The following is a 22,904-nucleotide window of genomic DNA, read 5'->3' on the forward strand; positions in this document are numbered from 1 at the left end:
ATGGCATAGAAAACATGTGGTGAATGAAGAGGAGAGTCCACTGGTGTGGACCTCAAAATCTCAAGGATCTGGAGTGTTTCTGTATGGAGGAATGGTCTCAGACCTACAAACATTTTTGTTAACATTAACTTAATGAAAAAATTATATAAAAATGTATATATATAAACGTTAAAAAATTTTCCCCAGCTAGTTTCCAAAGCAACATTTCTCATTTTCATTTAGTTTAACTTGCATGCACTAAAATAACTAAAACTAAAAGTGAAATTTATAACAACTATATAGACATACTTTAAAAAGAATAGAATAAAAATGGACAAAACAAAATTACTAAGACTTAAATTAAAATGAAAACAAAAATATAAAAATAAAACATAATTCAAAACATTGGAAAAGCAAGTACCATCAGGTACACATCCACACAGTTCTTTAGGTCTTTAGGTCACTAAACATCAGTCATTGTAAAACAGGGTAACTACTGACCTAACAAAAAGAATGACTAAAAAACAGGGCGAAAAAAAATATTTCCTCATATGTTAACCACAAATCTAAACAGAAGTTACACTTATGTATATGGCCACAGTACATTAAAGATGAGATATTTTGTGAATTGCCACAATAGATAATTTGGCTTAAAGGAAGTGAAACTGGGACATGCAGGTACACATAAGAGCCTAGGGTTTCTTCTTCTTAAGTAGAGCTTGGGGTTCTTAAGGCGAGTTCTCAGGGACTTGAATCTGAATCATCATCACACCACCAGGATTCAACAGCCTCTAGTGGCAAGAACCTGAGACAGAATATTTGTTGTGACCTAGAAATTGAAGTAATTCTGGCCCTTCCTGATCCACTCATACACCTCGCCCCAGCTGATACATCAACTGCACTGAAATGAATACTATAATAATATGCCATAATATACCATAAATAAATTAAATGCTAGGACTTCCTGCTGCTTATGACTGTGAATAGGAGATTTATTACAAAAAATGTTTAGATATATGTTTTTTTAAAACAATCACTAATGTTAGAGAGAAAAGAAAAAAAAAAGAAAAGAAAAGAAAAGAAACTAAATGAAACGAAACGAAACTTATAAATTTATCTTAAAAAGGCCATTGAACAAAGGTAATCAGTAAGCAAAAGATCATATAGTCATTTAATATAAGAAAAGTCTTTGATTCCTTGACTGAGTATGTCATTGGTAAAATAAAATAAAATAAAATAAAATAAAATAAAATAAAGTTTGAACATACGCCTGTCACGGGTTCAGAACTGACAGAACAGCTCCTTCTGGTGGAAAAAAAAGTGACAATACATGGTTACTGGCATGAGTGTCTTTCTTAAATTGTTGTTCATGTTGTACTTTGCCTACTTTACTTTTACATAAAATGACATTACAGGTGATTTGTAGGATATTGTAGGATTTTGTGGGTGACTTGTCACAAAACATTATACATAAGCACTGGTATCACCATTAGTGTTCCAATAACAAAACGTGTTCATTTAATAGGTGAACTTTGATAATACACTATAAAAAAAAGTTGCTAAATAGCACTAAAAGTGGTTAATTGGCTCGTAATCATAGGAGAAGCACTTTAAGTGCTAAATAGCACCTATATTTAAAGGTGCTATACAGCACTTTTATGAAATGGTGCTATGTAGAACCATAAGAGGCACCCCATTCTCCTCAGATTTTAGATTTACACCACTCTTAAATGTTTGCTATGAATGGGAATTTGATACAATGGCAAAAGCTGTTTTGAATTACTTTTGTGCTTTTCTGAGGTCAAAAAGTCTTGTGTGGGGGCCCTTGGAATATTTCCTTAGTGGGTGCCTTGGGGCAAAAAGGTTGAGAACCATGTTATCTTCAGGAAATACACTATTTGAATGTAGTTTTTTTTATCCTTTTCCCAACTAAACTAAGAGACTAAGAGAGACTTAGAGAAACTTTAAAGAGCTATACAGGGGCTTAAGGAGTCCTTTGTAAGGCGGTGCTGCTATAGCACCTCACCCACCTCAAAGAACTGCTGAAGAGCCAAGTTATTTGTGTGTGTATACCAGAAATATTTGCATTTTATAGGTCTACCATATAAAGCATAGTCATAGTTTATTAGACATTTATGATATACTAAGGTTTTTTTTTTTTTTTCACTTAATTCCACTCAACTCATGCCTGGGGGTAAAAAAAAAAAGAAAAAAGAAAAAGAAAAAACGCCCTCTATTTTGAGTTTTTCTTAGGTTATCTAACACTGTAGTGCACTTAGATTAGAGACACTTTAGTTTTTTTCACATTTTGTTCTAGTCTTATATTTAATTTTTATTTATTTACTTTTTAATTTAAATATCACATTTGTCTTGTGCAAATGCAAACTCATCACAGATCTGGTTTTTGCTTTGTCATTATGAGGTGTAAATTAATGTGAAAAAAATATTTAAAGCATTTTAACCAAAGGCTGCAACATAAACAACAGCCGCAGCAACTTAAATTGATTAAAAAGACAAATGTGATGTGAAAATGTGAAAAATTGATTAAATATTTTCCTAATACACTTTATGTTTGATCTTTCACTATGCATAAAAACTACAGATTACATAAAATGTTCAACAGTATTTCATGAAAAATGAATGGAGATACAATAAAGGCAAAAGATTTGATTCTCTTTTTCTTTCTTTCTTTTTTTCGTTTTTAATTTTTCATTTTCATGTACAGGTATTTTCATGCTTGATTCTTGATTTGTCAAAATGTTTTGTTTTTTTTTCTCAAAAAATTAAAAATTTTAATTTGATCATTTTATCTTAATGCTGAACACATAACAAAACAACACAATGCAGTTGGTCGACTTCAAAGCTGTTTTTTCCCCTTAACTTGAGACATTTCTATAATTCACATGAACAAAAATAGCATTTGACAGGCAAAAATAAACCAAAAACAGTTGATGCTCAACTTTAAGTATACCATTTCTCAATATGAAACATTCTTAAAATATAGTAAACAAGGAAAATAGAAGAAAACAATACAAAGAGAAATACAGTCAGAAATGCATGAAGACAATTATGCAGATGAGTAACACCGTACCTCTGTGTTGTGGATGCATAGCATACACTTATATATTTAAAGTGACGTGACATACAGCCAAGCACAAATGCAAACATACACATGATGCATGGGCTCACACATGCACAGATACACACATACCAAACAATGGCACGTTCTTAGAAGTGGTTCATTATAAAACAGGTCAAGAATCGACCTAACATACAGACTGGCCTAAAACAAGGTATAAGGACAGTAAAGAACATTTAAAAGGAGCTATATCATATTTTATGCAAAATCCTTGAGTTCGCAAAATTCATTTTGGCAAACTATTACTAATCTGACCCTTATGGCTCATTAAACTACCCATCTATCTAGCTACATTTGCTCATAGCTTTCTTCTGTATTAAAGCTGAACATATTTAATGCTGAATGTGGAGTAAAGTTTCCTGTACCGTGCAAATGTGATATTCTATAATCTGTAACTATTAGATGCATTAGAGACATATTTTACCTCAATGAGCAAATAAAGTACCCATCTGAAGAAGAACAATTAGTTGGTTTTCCTATGCTTCATATAAACCAGCATAAATTGATTCAGTGTTTCCATAAAAGTGATTTGCATTTTAAAATCAAGTTGATATTAAAAATGCTGCTCTATTTTGATTAATCAAAACACTGAATCTTATGCACACATTATCATCCGTACAAAAATAGTACAAGTTCTCAATACACAAGACTGAATACATGGAATGATGTTGTATGATAATACAAATTATAATACAAGCATTCATATGCGCTAAACTATACTTCTCAGTTCTAGGAAACAGATTCAGAGCAAGTAATCCAGTTAGAGGTACCAGAGTTGACTAAATACACCCACACTTACAACTGTTTTACACAAACTTACATTGCAACACTGTTAAGCAGATAAAACACGTCGGCTGCTCCAATAACCTGCATTTTCTTAGTCTTTCTATTCACTCATTTTTCGAGTCCCCTTCACCTCCCAGTCTTGCTTTTCACACATTCCTTTCTTTCATTTTTCTTTCAAACTTATCTTTCACCTTCAACCAAATATCATTCTCATGTTAGTTGTGTTACTTCATCCCCAAATTTGTATTTTATCTATTATAGATTAGGATACTTGCTGACTTGTTCCTCATTTACATAGTTATTTGTACCTATTGGTCATTGTTTTCATCAGAGTTATGATTTTCATATGAATTCTCACTGTGACGAGTAGGGCAGGGCCGAGAGCCGTGGGAACGGGTCGAGGCCGGTGGAGTAATTGGAAATGAGCGACACCTGGACCACTCACCGGTCTCAAGTCCCACGAAGGAGCTCCGGAAGGATAAAAAGAGGAGTTACGACACTGAAGGACGAGAGAGGACCAGGCCTTGATTTTATTTTGTGTTTTGGTTCTGTTTGTGCGCAGCAGTCGTCCGGAGGGGCTATCGCACTGTTTTGTGTTTATTTTGTTATTAAAGTTTTAATTTAAATGTCCGGCGGTTCCCGCCTCCTTCTTCCCATTTTACAAACGTTGTTACACTCACACTCCTAGAACATCCTTTCACTGCCATCGAGCACATCCCATCTTCTTTACAGTAAGCTATTCCTCGTCTTCAGTGATGCCCTGGGCTTTGAGCTCCTCCAGTACGTTGTCAATATAGCCAGAATCTGGATAGCCATGTCCAGTAAGATTGGAGCCAAATTCTGTCTTGTGATGGATCTCATTCCAGATGACAGTGTCTGATTCTCCCGTGGTGTTGGAGGTGCCCACTGAGAAGATCAGCCGTCGATCCCATGCCACCAATAACATCCTTAACGCCTAAAAACCAGGCAATATATTGATATCATTAGAAGAAGAAGAATTTAAAATACATTAAATCTAAATGGGTTCTCATACCCTCTTTGGTACATTTGGTGGATAGATGTGCTGACATATGTTTTAACAGCAATAAAACTTTGCAATACTCTGATGTAAATGTACCTGAAGTTTAACCTTAAGAGACAGAAGTGTATAGTGGCCAAAAAACAAAAACAATCCTTCCATACGATTCACTGATGTAAAACAATGCATGACTATTCAAAAGTTTGGGGTCATTAAGATATTTTTTTTTTTTGTATATTATTATTTAATTATTTTATTTAGCATTAAATTGAACCAAAGCCACAAACACTTACATGGTCACAAAAGATTTATATTTCAAACAAATGCTGTTCTTTGAACTTTCTATTCATCAAAATTTCCAAAGTTTCCAAAGTTTTTTGAGCATCAAAACAGCATATTTGAATAATTTAAAAGACTGGAATAATGGCTGCTGAAAATTCAGCTGTGCCATCAGAGAAAAAAATACAATAATATTTCACAATATTACAGTTTTCACTATATTTCTGGTCAAATAAATAAAGCCTAGGTGAGCATAAGAGATTACAAAACCAACCCCAAAATTGGGAGCAGTAGTTTGATGAGAGGACTTACCTTGCGTCCTTTTTCATTGTCTGGGAGATAGCAGTGACGGGGAAATCCTCTTGCAGTAAAAGGCTTCCCTGGATTCGGATGCTCAGGACCCTTGGTAGAGATAGCATAGGAGAGGAAATATTCTAATAAATATAATAATGATTGTGTGGAGTCCAAGTGATGCACTGAAAATGGACTACAATCTGACTGTTTTATGGAACATAACTTCATATATACTATATGATATAGTTATACCTGTATCCCGGGCGGTATGTTGTAGATGATGCGAATGGTTTTGCAGTCTGGATGTCCTGGAAGTGAGTGCGGGATTACATGGTACTCCATTTTACCGGGCGACTGGTTACCTGTCTTTACTCCATATATTGTCTTGCATGTGGGACACTGCAGGCTGCCATCTTTGTTGCCATTGTTGTACATGGCCACTAGGCACTGCAGGTGATAAAGATGCCCACATTGTGCCAGTCGTCCAACGGACTCTGCACGTGAAACACTTGCAACACCTGGACCCTTATACCCTGAGGGTCCCCCCAGAGCCTCCATACAGATAGTACAATCCTGAAATGAAATAGAGAATACTGATATAACACAAACTACACACACACACAAAAAATAGCTATCACGTAGATATAAAGTGTTAAGAAACTGATTTGTAGTTAGCTTTTTTTTTTTTTTTTTACATCATAGTTAATAAGATGCAACATTTACATCTAACCAGTGAAACTATGGCCAGAATTTGAGTGTTTTGTTTCTAAAATGTCTCTTGAATTTCAATGGTTTTGGCAGCTAATAAACTACCATACAAAAGAAATTGTAATCAGCGCAAAAACTTTTTTATACTGGTTTTCATATAAACCCATATCTAATGTAGTCTGGGTCATGTTTTTTTGTTTACCTTGGATAGTTTGTTAAATGTTTTTTAATTTTGAGCTGAATATTAATACAATTAATCTTAAAATATTAAAATTCAAATTAATTAATTTGATTAATTAACACAATTAATCAAAAAAGAATTTAAATTTTAATTCTTTTAAATTATAATTACAAAAAAAAACACATCTTAACACTTATCTTTTTTAAAGAAACAATGTCTTACTTCTTCTGGTGGATTCCTGACCTTCTGTAAGTACCTTTTTACCACTTCCTCAGGTGTTCTACCTGGAAAACAAATCACTTATGTTATCATTTCAAATTTCATTCAAATTTCTTTTGGTGTGTATATAAACCTGTTGAATGGCCATCGATGGCGACAGCGGGTAGTGATTGGTGGCTGCTGCATTTATGTTTCTGTGTTTTTATAACTTTATTTATTACTTTCACCACAATGTATTTTGGCATGAATTGATAAAGTGCAACCTTACTTAAGGACTTCAGTCATTGCTTCCTCATTCGAAACATTCAGAAACAAAATTATGCAGCAACACTGCAGTACAATGTATTTATCTGTGAATTTGTCTATAAGTACAAATACTCATGAATTCTTACCTTTGCGTGCTTGTTTCTTGGTGGTCTTGCGGCAACAGTGCCCAATGCCGGGAATTGGTCTGATGTCACTCTTGCTGACAGGTGGGGGATGCAGAACTAGTTTTGGTGGACGGGTCAAACATACAGGTAGTCCTGCTGCACTCATCAGAATACCTGTAATACCTGCAATGCATCATAATGCATATGTTTTAACAAATTACAATGTATAAAAATAGAATATGTAATGTACAGTTAATTTGTCATTTCTGAAAATGTATTAGGAATGTGTCTTATTTTCCTACCAGCTAAAGCCGGATGGACAGGACTGGAGCCATTGAGATTCTTCACTGGTACTGTCGGTACCCTAAGAGAAAAGAAAAAGCTTTATAAGGCCTATGGACAAACTTGCTGCTGTCTTGCTGAATGCTCTCCTACATCTCCAAAAAACCTAAAAACTGCAGTATTCTTTCCTCTTGAAGCTGAAGATCATTTAGTGTATGGGGTGTTGCGATATACTGTGATATTTCAAATATAAAATGCTTATATTTTGTGTGTACGCTACACATTTGATAATATACAGCACAAGTAACTGGTATCTGATTGATGCTCCAACATAGTAGGTGCCAGTATTGCCTTATTGGTTGCCACCCTACATAAAAAAAAATAAATGAAAAAACCTTCCACACACTCATATTTTGAGTTTATTTCATTGGCCATAAGAGAAAAAACTAAATAAAATTAAAGATAAATTTGACTCTAAATTTCTATAGATATCATGATAATGTTGCATAAAACTAGGACACAGATATTCGACCAATTTCTTCATTACCAAGAATTTTCTCAGCAACCTATTGAATTTCTAGAGTTTAACCTGCAGTTCTTGTTCAACAACTAACAAACACGTAAACCATTGTTTTGCCTCCAAAATACCAAAATACCAAATGCATCTCACAGCAAGTTTTGTTGTCAAAAAAAATAAAAGAAAGAAACACCCATAGAAAGCGACTCTAATGTACAGTCCTTTTACTTCCCTCTTTACACCCTCAATGGTCTTGTCTGCTGTTTTCTCACACTTATTTTCTTATCTCATTTTACTGCAGTGTTAGCTGCTAGTCTTAAAAAAGGATGTCTATACATAAATATATTTAGAAAAATTTGTATGAATGTAGCAGCTGTTGCCGAGTCTGCATGTACTGATCTTGCTGTCAGATATTAAGTATTATACTTTATTTTCCAGATGGCTGGTGACTAACCTCAACAATTAATTTACAGTTACAGAACATTCATTTAAAAAAAGGCCACAGACAATTATATTATGATGTTCATAAATCGTACGATTATATATATGTGTGTGTGTGTGTGTGTGTGTGTGTGTGTGTGTGTGTGTGTGTGTGTTAAATAGATTTATATTTATTTATTTATTTTCATATAACCTTTTTTATATAATCTGTGTGCATTTTAATGTATGTATGTGTGTATATATATATATATATATATATATATATATATTTATATATATATATACACACACACACATACTTTAAAATGCACACAAGCATGGCTTTAAAAGTCCGCAGTCAGAAAAATATTTTGAGATTAACAATCAATGGTTCACTACTAAGTCATCAGGCAACGAATCAGATATCACTTCCCAATGAACAGTCACTCAGCAATTCTTCTCAAACATGCCTTTTCATCTAAGAGCCGCAAAAGCATATTCTAAACAAAACTCTTATAATAATAATAATAATAATAATTAATAATAATAATAATAATAATAATAATAAGATATTATATACTATAAAATAATATATACTAATATTATTTGCCTGTGCATAGAAATGTAAAATGCATTATTTGGAATTATATTTGAAATGCTAAATATCAAGTGTAACAGTCTATATAGACATTTTCAGACATTTTATTGTCAACCGGTACATAGCTGACCTAAAAAGCAGTGCCTCCATTTATGGTTATATTTCCTCATTGTCATGCTCCCTTCCTTCTGAAACTCAATAACAATACTGCTGATGCCAACAAAGGATACTATGTCAGTTGACAGAAAAAAATATGTGCTGTGATGTGACAGGTGAATCTGAAATTTCACAGTGATATTAATGAAAAATGCCACAAAAAAATGAGAAAAGAAACCGGTTTTTGACACTGATAAATAATTTGTTTACTGCCACATTTGTTTTTTCTCTTGAATAGAAGTTCTGTTTGCAGAACACTTTATTTGCAACATGATGTTATTCACACGAAAGTGAAAACTGAACCAAATATGCTGAAGTGGTTAAGTGGTAAAAGAAGGACATGTCGCATGTTTGCTTAAAATGATGACAGATCAACATATTATGATTGGCTAAAACACATTTTAGCCAATCATAAAAACTGCAGCAGTAGTTGTTTTTTTATATGGCAGTTTTGTTTTCCATTGAAATAACAGAAGTACCTGACACTGGAGGGTAGATGGCTGTTTGGGAAAGGCCAATGGGGAAGCTTTTGACCTTCACTGAACCTTGATCTTGCTTTACAACAGACTTGTCTCTTTGTTTTCTCTCACACACATGCTCAACAACTGCTGCACTATGCCTCCAAATGGCTTTATGTCTAAAACAGGAGGTACATTAAAAAGAGCCCCAGACTCAGGCCCCATTTACACTATTGCGTTTTCATTTTAAAATGGTGTTTTAGAATGAAAACGATCTTGTCTACACTGGTGTTTCCGCTGCATTACAGAAACAATCTGCGTCTACACTACACAACCTAAAATGCATGTCACGTGACCATTCATGCAGGTACAGCCATAGATATGAATAGGTAGATTCCCTATTATTTAGATCAAGGACACGTCTACGTGCTTGGAGCGATCTAATGGAGAATCTACCTAGACATCTCTGGGTACAACAATGTGCATGATGTTATTGTTTACACGGTCGTCAAGGAAACGCAGAGCGAATGTGGGGAGCCACACCATCATTTTCAAAAGTCTCCATTTTGGTCCGTTTACACTAAAACGCAACCCCAGAGTTTTCTAACTAAAACGGGATCTGCAGCATTTTCAAAAGTCTCCATTTCGAGGGTCGAAAATGCCGGAGTAGTGTAAACGATAGGCGTAACCGTAGGAAAAGTTATGCATTTTAAAACGAAAACGCACTAGTGTACACAGGACCTCACAGTGTTCTCCTGCATTGAAAAGAACACATGTATGGAATACCAGTATTTTATTTGTATTTGCTTTATAATCTTACCAAGGTAAAAAAAATTTCGACCAGCTGTCTTTAACAGTACATACTCTCTAACACCAAAATTAGCCACAAAAGAATAAAAATACTCCAGTTCTATACCAGCTTCAATCAACTAAAGCTACGTCCCAAATCCCCATCAAGAAAAATGTCATGTTTAATGCTTGAAAACACTGGGACACAACTGTTACAACAGTCAATGTCAAAACCTTTTGCTCGTTACCCCAAATCCTTCTTAACGCAGACATGCACACACACTCTACTATGTCAATTGCTTCAGTGAGTCAGCATTGTGTTGCTAATGCAGACCAGCCCATGTCATGTCAACAAAGGTTGCTGCACAAACCCAGCGTGAACATGAAATCACCACTGAGAGCAGCGGGAAAAGATAGAGAAACAGCTATATACATAAATGGGGTGGGGAGGGAACGAATAAGACCATTCTGTCCCCAGATGGTCATCAAACAGAGCAGACATGGATGATTTAGCAGTGTGAGAAACACACTCCCAAACAGAGGAGGGTAAAATACAAGAACACACTAATACATGAGTTGAACTCACACCTGTTAACACCATACTATAGATGCCGGTGATTTTACATTTACATTTAGTCATTTAGCAGATGCTTTTATCCAAAGCGACTTACAAATAAGGACAACAGAAGCAATCAAAACTAACAAAAGAGCAACAATATGTAAGTGCAAATGTCAAGCCTTGATTAGCCTAACGCTGTTCACGTAGCAAAGTTTTTTTTTAAGCAAGATATATATAGTTTATTTTTATATATATATATATATTATATATATATTATAGAGAGAGAGAGAGAGAGAGAGAGAGAGAGAGAGAAAGAGAGAGAGTTTACAGTTTATTTATTGTTTTATTAATAATAAATTCTTAAACCCAACGTGTGTTTTTTTTTGTTTTGTTTTGTTTTTGGTAAACTGTGCTTGTATCTTTCTTTAAGATAAATACCGCCCACATTCTATATTTTATTATCTAATACAGTGACATTAATACATCACATTAAGTGTGGCTTAAGTGTCCAAGTAATATATAATATTATATGCAAATATAACATTGGTATATTTATATTGTATAACCTTGTTATACAACATTGTAGAACCTATACCCCCAGTTTCACAGACAAGGCTTAAGCTAGTCCCAGACTAAAATGCATGTTTGAGCTGTCTCAACTGAAAATATCTTGCTCTGATATATCTTAAAATATGTTGGTGTCATTGTTCTGTGTCAGGATGCACGCCTTAATGTTTTCTTCAAAGGCATTTTTGTAAAAGTTGCTTAAATATATTAATTTAACTAAGGCCTAGTCCTGGCTTAAGCTAAGCCCTGTTTGTGAAACCGTGCCATAATGTAATAAATATACACTACAGTTTAAAAGCTTGGGGTCAGAATACAGTAAAAACAAAAATATTATGAAATATTATTAGAAAAATGTATATTAAACTGTATTTTTAAATATATAACATAACTGTAAGTGATACCCCTAGTGACCTGTCTGTTCCATTCTTTTGCGTGTGTTCCACTAGCATATATAAAAAAAATAAAAAAAATAAAAATTATTACTGTGATGCAAAGCGGAATTTTTAGCAGTCATTACTCTAATCTTCAGTGTGAATGAAAAGAAAGTTTCAGTATAGCAGCATTTATTTGAAACAAAAATCTTCTGTAAAATTATAAGTGTCTTTATTGTCACTTTTGATAAATTAAATCCATTCTTGCTTAATAAAAGTATTCGTTTCTTCCAAAAAAAAAAAAAAAAAAATTGTACTGACCCCTAACTTTTGAATTATACTGTATACTATAAATTTAAATCATGATCTAATGTCATGAACTATAATGTATACTAGGGGAAATTAAAAAGATAAAATGGTTTTCTCACCCAGAGGCAATCAGGGCCCGTGACTGTGCCATGGCAATTCTGTGCAAAGCAGGCCGACTAAGCCCTGTCAGACTGGCACGAGTTGGTAGAGGGGCAGCACAGGCTGCGGAGAGTTGAGAGGGCAACGCTGTCGAATCTGTGGATGATGTGGGAATGGTTGATGTGTTAATAAGCATGGCAGTAGCCACAAATGTTGATGAAGACGAAGAGCTTGGGGCGGATGAAGGCTGCTGATTTGGTGATGGCAGAGTTAGAGGTGGTGAATGGCTAGAAGAGATTGAGAGATTGGCAGTATCCGACGTGAGAAGAGACAATGACTGATCAAAAGCAGAATTCTTGGCTTCTTCTGAGAGCGAGCATTTTAAAGATGTGCCCTGTGGTAGTGTATGAGAATACGAGTTTAAAACAGACATGGATGCAGAGGAGGATGGAAGTGTCCCAAAGTTGAATTTAGGACTGTTTGGCTTTGTTGCACGTCCCAGTGTCTGTGATGAGGTGCCATTTGCCTTGACACTCAACACCAGCATGCACTGCTGGCAGGCACATGGCTGTCCAGGAGGATTGAGAGATGATATTGAAAGCATCCCGCTTGGGTAAACCGCACTTCCTTTTCTACTCAAAGTAGAACCAGAAACACCAACCCCAAGAAGTGCCCCGGATGAGCACCCTCCTGATGTAACTCCTCTAGTCATGCCTCCAGTTCCTGAGCCTGTACCCCAAGCCTGTGAGGTTTTAGGCAGTGGCCCAGAGACCAGTGGGTAAACCCTATCGGAGCGTCTCTGCATACGCCTCTGCTGCTGTGTTTGCCTGTTAATCTGAGTCATGGTCTGGAAGTCCACAAAGTAGCAAAAGCCAATCGATGTCAGGTCCAGCCAGGGTTGCTGTCGGTCCCACGCCGCTTGCAGGGCAATGATAACCTCCATGTCATAGGTCGTCCAGGAACCTGCGTCATTTTCCCACTCCCATATCCAACCTTGGCCTGGTGCTGAGGTGGGATCATAGAAACTCTGTCGAACTGGTCTTAATGTACCTGAGGAGGTAAACGGTAGGGTTATAAATCAATTATAATAAAATAGATATAATGAACCAGTTAAGAGGATTGTGTACTTCTGTTCATCTGAAGACAGAAATTCATATACATCTGGGACAGCATGAGGGTGAGTAAATGATAAGAGACTTTTCATTTTTGGGTGGAGTGTCCCTTTAAATAAAGTGTTTTCTTACAAGAGAGGCAGCCAGTCAACATGTTATGCATGTAACTTTCATTTGATCATCAGTAGACTTAATTCTACTTCTTTTATAAGTATCAGAACAATACTGCGTATCAAAGGCATCCAGCTGGTATAGGAGAGCAGGATAATAATGGCACAATGTCTCCAATGTAAGCTTTCAATCCTCCATTATACCCACTGAATGCCTATTGTTGTGTTTTGCACATGTTTGAATTTAAACCCATTCATCAGAACAGAAATGATTCTATATATACTCTTTCTAGATCAGATCAGGATCTGGAGGGTTTAAGAATTCTTCAATCAGATTTAAAGCAGTAACTAGGGCAATGCATGCAACATCCATTTAGCTAATGCATGAGATACATTTAGGAATTTGTGACATAGTGCTGGGAGTGGGACACACAAGGAGTAAGCAAAAACCCATCGGAACAAATAGATTTGAGCATAAAGCAAAGAGCTGTTGAACACAAAAGACCGGCTGAGGCGTGAAGTTTAGCACAAGAGGAGAACTGGGAATATATAGGTCTAGAAGCAAAAAATAAATAAATAACTAGTAACAACCAGATACAGCTACTGTACTAGAACTTCAAATAGAACAAAACACTAATGAAATACAAATAGTAGATTTTTTTTTATGTCAATTTTACATGTTGCACAATTTTGCAGATATTATGTAACTTCAGTCAAATTATAGACATCAACATGCTTTGATCATCCTTCATTGTGTCTGAACTCACTTAACCAGTTCTGTGCCTCAATTACAGTCATTCCCTTTCAGCTCTATTGTGAGCTGAATGAAACAATGTCTTCTGGTAACAGATGAATAGACAACTATTTGCCACGCTTTTCTGTTGTTGTTTGTAAGAAGGCATTTTACTGAATTATACAGTCAAGCTAATGATAAACACATGTATTATGGGTTTATGTATTTAAGTGCATGTGAGCGGCACATACGCTGTAAGGCAGGGACACTCTAATTATGTATCTCAGGGGCTGCTTTTAGAAAGTGTGGTATGTTCTGGGGCCAGAGAATAAAATAAAAACAAAATCAATAAAATTAGCACAAAATTAGTTCATTTTGCATTTGAACGTTTGTAGCTTGACTGTGCAGCAATTTTGATGAATACACACTACCATTCAAAAGTTTGGGGTCAGTAAGGTTTTGTAATGTTTTTTTGTTTGTTTTCATGCTCACCAAAGCAGCAATTATTTGATCCATTATTTGATTTAAAATACAAATTTCTTAAAATTTTATCCCAATCTTTTGCATGGTAGTGCATCTGCATGTGCTTTTGCGACACAATTTATTTAAAAAAAATGACTTGATGAAATGTGACACATTTTGTGAATTAATCAGATTATTCTACCAATTAATGTCATTTCAGTTTTTTAACCCCACCTGCAATGCAAACAACATGACACTCCCATAAAGCCCTCAACAAGGCTGTCCACAATAAACTGACACTGGGCCATTGTCATATTTTTCTACTCAGACACATTTTGTACTGCTAAAAAAGGGGAATTTTTCAAGTTCAATTTGTCCTGCAGTCTGATATCACAAAAAAACCCTCTCATTACATACATCAGTAAGTAAATGATTCAGCAGTGATCATGACTATTGAAATCATGTTATTTAATACTACACATATCAGTTCAATAGAGTCTGGCCAGATATTACTGTGCCTCCTCTCAAAGTTGCAGCCCAGCAACAGATGGCCATTTCCACTTTCACATGCCAATCATACTGGCTGCACTTAAAGAGTGCAAGCTTGTGCTATTATGCGAGAAAAGGCTGTGCTTCAGCAGATCATAAACTGTGACATTGGGTTAAGGATCCCAGGACCTTTTCAGCAGCATAAAGCTCTACAGCAGGCGTACAGGGACTGTCCATCTGTTCCATTGTGGCTGGCTCTGTGCCTCCATCAGGGTCCCCATTTTTATTTCCCTCCCATCTTTAAAAATAACCACTTTATTCCCCTCTCTCTTATAAAAAAATAAATAAATAAATAAATAAACATGAAATTTATCAGATACAATAAATGCAATGAATTATAAATGTAAAATTATTCCTTTAACACCTCTGAAACATGTTTTATCTAGCTGATTATACCACTTCTTAAATAGGATCACTGATGGATGGGCAATTTTTGGGGGGCAATTTAACATTTATTTCTTTATTAGTTTCTCTGATTAAATATTTTCAGTTCATGTTTCTAGACTTCTGTCATTCATAAAGCGTAAATCTGGTGGACTACAAAAGGCCAGTGGTGGAAATATAACAGTTTAAACCAATCATCAAACATAAGGCAGCTTTTTGAAAATTAAGCTTGATACTTAACTTTCCTCTGCATCACAGCAAAGCAGTTGGACTGGAAAAGCCTCCTTTAGAGGCACTTTCATGTCAATAAGCATGCATTACGTGCTCGCCATGGTACATGCAATTATTAAACACATTTACATTGAACATGGTACATTGTTAACTGTGACTGTGATTTTGGTGTAAACACATTTATAGTCTGTGTAAAAATGTTCTCTCTAGACAAATTTAACAAAACAAAGAAAATAATACATTCAATCATAATGGTGTAAGGAGGCCCCCAAATTGGGGGTCACCTCGCACCACAGGGGGTGTCCCATAACCCATTGGACATAAGCAAAAGGGACACACACAAAGGATCCTTATAGCATGAATCCAAGGAAAAAAAAGAGAGAGAGAAAGAATTCTAGATGCAGGGAAGAAAAAGGGGCCATAAGTGGTTTTCAGCGCTAAAAATCAACAAGGACAGAAGACAAACTGTTGCTTGCAGCTCAAGCAAGTCAAGCAGAAAGCAAGCTCAACAAATATACTAACAGGTTTTTTTTTTAAAAAAGGCCAAACATCTAAATTAACTGGTTTACTTAAGTCTATTATCACTGAATCAACCTATTCATTTATACCAACAAACTGATCAGGTAGAAATACATGTGTACTACCAGTGTAGCATATAGCAATCTGGACAGTTTTATCTATTTATTAATAGGTAGGCCTACACGCTATAGACTGCTATTTAATCAGCACACTTACATGATTGCACGTTAGTTATCATGTCATGTAAGATGCCATACTCTTTTGTTGACGAGCACCATGCTCATATAATATGGAGTTTGAAGTGTCAGTTTTGATTGTTCATGAAGCTGATGGAGATGTTTCCATTTTTTCTATGGATAACTGTGAGTATTTGGTGTTTGCAGTTAAAGTATAGTAAATTATTCGTTTTGCTGAAGTAATTGTATATTATTCTAAACACACTGTATTTAGTTGTTGTAGATGTTCCTCTATCAGAGAGCACTTTTAAAGTTTTACCACCACCTTATCAGTGTGCTGAAAAGTGGAAGTCAGAGGAAACATGACCAACATGCTACAACACAACACAAAAGGTACATTATTTATTTTTCCTCACAGTACCAACTTTGGGAAACTTGTCAAGCAGCTAATCTGAAGTTACTGATATCTTTTTTTCTTCTACTTTCCACATTTTATCATGCAGGTTCTTATGATCGACTGATAAATAAATAAATAGTTTGCACTGTCACTGCAGGTCTGGACTAGTGCGGCATTACTTGTTTGGTCATCTACATTTGGATGAAAACACCACACTCCTCTCTAATTCAAGTAAGTTTTAAGATTTGATTTAATTGTGAGAGATTCCTTTCTTTTTCCTGTTGTACTGTACTCTCCATAGGTCTAATAAATGTTTCTCTGACTTGTATCCCCATCTTAGGATGTCAAGCCTACTCATCGCAAGTGTTAGCATCAAAATGGATGTGTCGCTGACCAATAACACAGAGGTGCCAGAAGTATCTGTTTGCTGTCTACTTTTTAATCAGTACTATGGAGCATCCAAAAGCCATAACTCAGTTCATTTCAATCAGCAAATTGTCATGGGCCCTTTGTTTTTATCATTTAAATGCATATCTGAATGTAAAATTAACATTTAATGCTTGTACATTTAAAAACAATACTGCTAGATAGTCTTTAAGCTCCCTTTTGAGAAACATGTGGTTCACCATCTCTTATGGGTTACAGAATTGGCAAAAGTTGCAGTATACAAAAAAGTTTGACTACTTGGTTTATAGGAGAATGTGGAGTAAATACTTGACATTTATTTAAGGTAAAGTGTAATGACCTGGTGGTGAGATGCAAAATAAGACTGTCATTAATGTACAAATTGATGACAAACTTTTTGCAAGTTAACATTCAATTGTTTTTTTTTTTTTTTTTTTTTTTAGTGGATTCTAGCAATCAACATATATTTGTGACTGACATGTTGGATGAGTGATAAGGTGAAGGGGGTTGAAAAACAGTATTTCTTAAATGGAGAGTGCTATTCTAGAGAGGTAAAAATAATAAAAATATGAATAGATAAAAAAAAAATGATTTATGTTAATCCCTGTAACTGTATCACTGTGAATTGTTGTGTTATTGCTTGTCATTGTAAATGCTAAAAAAAAGTCTTAAATGATCACACAACACCTTGATGTGTTATGATTATGGTTATTTCAGTTTTTAGTGATAAAATAGCTATGTGAGCTGTTTAATTTTTAAAATTTAATTAAAATAAAACAAAAATCTTTTGATTGAACCCTTAAAAAGGGTTCTATATGGAACCCTGATAGAACCTTTTAAGGTTATATATAGAACCTTTTCTTCTAAGAGTGTATGTTAAACAATATCATATGAAAAATAGATTTATGTATGATTTGACAACACAAATGGAGGAAGTAAGAAAATAGAGGTGCAGAAAAACAGGCGTGTCATGCTTTAGAGCTAGGGTGTCAAACTCGGTTCCTGGAGGGCCACAGCCCTGGATAGTTTAGATATAAACCTAATTAAACACATCTGATCCAGCTAATCTAATCATTTATGTTTATTTGAAAACTACATGGATTGTGTGTTGGCGCAGGGTTGGAGCTAAACTCTGAAGGGCTGCGGCCCTCCAGGAACTGAGTTTGACACCCCTGCTCTAGAGAACACAACTTGTTACAAAACTCCACCCATTTTTCTTCTAAAATTTCCAGACATGCTGAAGAAATTAATTTTGTAGATATAATGCTTTCTAATGCTTGAAGCTGAGTTACAAAACATTATTTAGGACCTTGCACAATTTTAGTTGGACTAAATCTCTATTTCTTTAGTTTTACATATAAAGTGTTTAAAGAGCTGTATGTTTGCAGACACTGATTAAAGTCACTCATAACAAATTTTGGGGGGCAAAACTGCCTATTGATCCCTGTGGATAAAGTGCACTGGTGTTAATCAAGTGCACAAGGACACTCATAACCACACAAGCCTAACATGAATAATTGTTCACACACACACCCAGGCAGCTCCCAAAATTTTTTGCTAACACCCAAATTGTTTTGAAACTCTGACTTTTCTCAGGTATTGTTTTGCAACCAAACTAAGATGAGGTTAGTGACAATTGCAACCTTTTTCGCTCTGTCAAGACTTGCCCTAAAAACCTGCAAAGTAGCTTGCTCAGACACACATACACAGAGTGAAGTTCCATAAAGGACTACCCAGGGAAATGAGCACACTTCCATGAGAAGGGAAAAAATAAAAAGACTGATAGAGGAGAGAAGAAAAGGGGAGTGGTTGTTATTGTACAACAGGCTAGTGTGTAGTTTCATCAACTCTGGGCCCTTGGGGTGCCGTCAGTTACTCTGTTTTCTATTGCAGTCTGGAGATTAGTATAACACACACACACACATATAGGGCAGGATTGTGTTTCACCTCATCCAAAGAATTAGGGATGTAATGATTAACCGCGAGCCAGTTGAAAATTGATTGAAATGTGTGACGATTCAAATCGGTTGAGATGTTAAACAAACCGTGATTCAATTAGGGGCAGGAGTTTATATGAATGTATGTCTGAGGGGAACTTGCTGTCTTTAGAAAGTTTAGATGGTATTTTTTCTTTTCATCTCGCCTCTGTATAATGCACATTAAAGTTGATAAGTGCAGCGCTGCTTTGTTTATAGCGGAAACCAAGGAAACGCTTTAAGCGCCACCTGGTGGCAGAGAGTGAATCTGTCTCATTCAGCTCATCTGATGGTTCTGTTTCAAGCAGATATTTTTTATGTACAGTTTCATGAAACAAAAAAAAAGTCAGACCATTCTGTTTTTGCTTCAAATTTCGAAATTATACAATCTAATTTAGATTAAAAAAAAGCACATGTTGCATGTATGCAGCATCTTTGTCTGGATCATGATTAAAAGGCAGTGGTTGCCTCATTTTAAATGGAAAGAGCAAAGACAAAGCCATATTTTGTTTATATGAAGACATTTCTTTTATTTGTGTTACTTATTTATTTGATTTGGGGCTTGTTTTAAAATTTAAATGTAGTTTTGTTATTTACGTTTACATTATATTTAAATTTTGTTATTTAGCAGACGCTTTTATCCAAAGCAACTTACAAATGAGGACAACAGAAGCAATCAAAACCAACAAAAGAGCAATAATATGCAAGCGCTATATTAGTATATTATTATAGTGCTAAATTTCAATTTCACAAAGAAACGTGCAGCATTTTTTCCAAGCAATAATAAAAGGACACATTTAATTTATAATTTGTCTTAAATCTCAATTTGTTAATTAAAAAAAAAAGTGAATCGAATCGTATCGTGAGTTGAGTGAACCATTACATTCCTAGTTACTACTCATAATTCCAAAAGTGCAACATTTTACCACTTGATTCCAATGTATCATGTATTCCAACTGTTGCTGGATTCTATTCCAATCTTGTTCATGAGGTTCTAGCACTTATGTACAGAAGCTTGTATCCATCAAGGGATTAAAAAAAAAAAAAATTAAAATGTGTGACTTTTTAATCTCACAATTCGTACTTCATCTTCCTTGTAATTCTGACTTTACATTAGAGCTGTGCAATTAATCGCATTCGATTATCATGCGCATCTTGTCAGTCTCGTCGTGTCCCTATACAAGTAACGTTACAATAGAAAAACCTGTTAAGTATCACTAACCGTTTTGTGAACGCGTGAGGATAGATAAGCAAATGTGAAGCACTGTAATGTACTAACTGTGCTAACATTGTCGGCTTTCAATACATTCGCATTTGATTTCGAACGCGATATCGCCTAGTTTGTCAGTGAATTATGGCTCTGTGTAGTGAAAGCTGCTCAATCTGAAAGCAGGTGATGGTGATTTAGTACTAATCATGGAAACAGCTTTACTGACAAGATGCGCATGATAATCAAATGCGATTGATTGCACAGCCCTACTTTACATCTCAGTTCTGATCTTTTTTCTTTTACTTTTTATAAACTCAGAATTGTGCGAAAAAAATTCAGAATTGCGAGATGTTAACTCACAATTGCAAGTGAAGGAAAAAAACTCAGAACTGTGAGAAAAAAAGCCCTTTTTACTGTAAGATTTTGAGTTTATTTTGTGGTAGAAACGGGCTTCCATATTTACAGCTTGATTAGGTTACTAGTAACCATTACAGTAGTTATTAATATTAAATCCAGTTTTATTTGTACCTGCCTGTAGTTTTAGTAGTACCTGCAACTAGTAGCAATTTCCAAATGTTACTAATAACATTTCTTATCTCACTGGTTGACTCAAAAATGCAAGGACTACTCAGAATTGTTCAAAGTTCAATTAAAATATCACTAAGATTAGCAAGTACTAATATCTATTGAATGCTCTAAGGTTTTTCATTTCAAGCCACTAGTGATATTTAAATACGTATATAAAACCGTAACATATATAACGTTGTTATATAGAATTAATGTAAAAATGGCTTGCCACAGGTAGAATGATGCGCTGCTGGTTTTCATCTTACCGGTATCCTGTCTGAACTGACGCATGGAGTGTAGATCGATGATGTAGGGCGACAAGCGGCTGTCAGCTCGGCCTAGAACGACGCTGCCGCCGCGGGGATTGCTTCTCATCACCTCCTCTATGTGGTGAGACACGGCCGGGCTGTACGGCCGCCAGCGCCCGTGCTCGTTGAGCCATTCCCAGACGACCACGGCGGAGGCCAGTAACGTCGTGTCCCTATACAAGTAACGTTACAATAGAAAAACCTGTTAAGTATCACTAACCGTTTTGTGAGCGCGTGAGGACAGATAGGCTAATGTTAAGCACTGTAATGTTGTACTAACTGCGCTAACACTGATAGACACACGGGTAACTTATGTTTTTTGAGCTTGTATATTGTGATTTCCTATAAGTTATATAAGCATATAAAATATCAGGTGAACTCACATCTTTGTAGGGAACGCTTACGCGTGAGATCGCAGCATCAGGAAAGAAATCTCCGTATCACTCCCATGACTGGGTGCGAGAGATCCCAACAACTCGTTGCGAGTGTCAACAAATAGTCAACAGACCAGTATTCTTCTTCCTTATTCTACACATTCGGCGTTGACTCTTCCTCGGTTTGTGCTGCTTCTCCTTCTGAATAGTTCCTTGCGACACGAGGTGCGACTTATCGAAAATCATGTAGACTTCGACTAGACGATCTCTGGTGAACCGCTCGTGGTTTTGTGAGCTGCGAACTGAGTTGAAGAAGTGAGTGACACCCAACACTTCCTAGCATCGCACACGAGTAATGCTCAACTAGTGCTGGAAAGTCCGACTCATTTTCGCGAATCGGTTCTTTCGAACAGTTCGTTTGAAAGAACCGCTTGAAAACGAGTCCGTTGCTTAAGCACTACAGGTGCATCTCAATAAATTAGAATGTCGTGGAAAAGTTCATTTCAGTAATTCAACTCAAATTGTGAAACTCGTGTATTAAATAAATTCAATGCACACAGACTGAAGTAGTTTAAGTCTTTGGTTCTTTTAATTGTGATGATTTTGGCTCACATTTAACAAAAACCCACCAATTCACTATCTCAACAAATTAGAATACTTCATAAGACCAATAAAACACATATTTTGTGAATTGTTGGCCTTCTGGAAAGTATGTTCATTTACTGTACATGAACTAAATATGATATAAAACATAAGACAAAGTAAATCACAGAAACCTGCATTTTATAAAACATTTTTATACAAAAGACTAAAAGAAATGAAGGCACGGTTGAGCCAGACCAGGTCATGTTAACTTAGTGAAACTACTGCTGGTAAATACATATTGTATCTATTTTTTTATTATAAACTCAAGTCCTCAAAACAAAAAAGTGCCATGAAACACAATTATATTACCGACTGGCTATTAAAATGTAATACAGTTATTAGAATCTATTTGTTGAGAACATTTCAAACTCAGGATGGTTAAATAAATGTATTTGCTTTTTGCATCTCATAATTGCCGTGATGGACAGAGATGTACAAAACATGCCAGTCAATGGAAGCTAAAACGCTCTCACAATGATCTTTGTGTAGCAATTCTGTCTACCTCTGACGTAATCCATAAGAAAGGGAGTGTTTTTTTACGCTCATTTAGTGGCATATAAAAAGGGCTGTAGTGTCGCTATGTGTGTGCGTCCTCTCTACCTTGGGTAGCGAGTCACCTAACTTCCAGTGGGGCGTGTGGATGTTTG

The 22,904-nt window shown here is 35.5% G+C and overlaps 1 protein-coding gene across 1 annotated transcript; it reads right to left on the bottom strand.

Moving 5' to 3' along the window:
* Positions 1 to 2,733: 2,733 nt before the first annotated feature.
* LOC109055494 (E3 ubiquitin-protein ligase DTX4-like) lies at positions 2,734 to 21,972 on the bottom strand. Its single transcript, XM_042760372.1, has 9 exons — positions 21,622 to 21,972; positions 21,197 to 21,411; positions 12,120 to 13,149; positions 7,277 to 7,338; positions 6,996 to 7,157; positions 6,607 to 6,668; positions 5,748 to 6,068; positions 5,514 to 5,603; positions 2,734 to 4,859 (listed from the first exon to the last, which is right to left on the bottom strand). Coding segments are annotated over exons 1-9 (2,163 nt in total). The 5' UTR covers positions 21,624 to 21,972; the 3' UTR covers positions 2,734 to 4,640.
* Between the last annotated feature and the right edge of the window lie 932 nt (positions 21,973 to 22,904).

Source organism: Cyprinus carpio, chromosome A1 (genome assembly GCF_018340385.1).
Source record: "Cyprinus carpio isolate SPL01 chromosome A1, ASM1834038v1, whole genome shotgun sequence".
NCBI classification, from domain to species: Eukaryota; Metazoa; Chordata; class Actinopteri; order Cypriniformes; family Cyprinidae; genus Cyprinus; species Cyprinus carpio.

Coding starts and splice junctions, on each gene's coding strand:
- LOC109055494 (XM_042760372.1), bottom strand. Junction 7,339..12,119: donor CGGGCCCTGATTGCCTCTGG/GTGAGAAAACCA, acceptor CTTTTCTCTTAG/GGTACCGACAGTACCAGTGA. Junction 6,669..6,995: donor CAAGAAACAAGCACGCAAAG/GTAAGAATTCAT, acceptor TTTGTTTTCCAG/GTAGAACACCTGAGGAAGTG.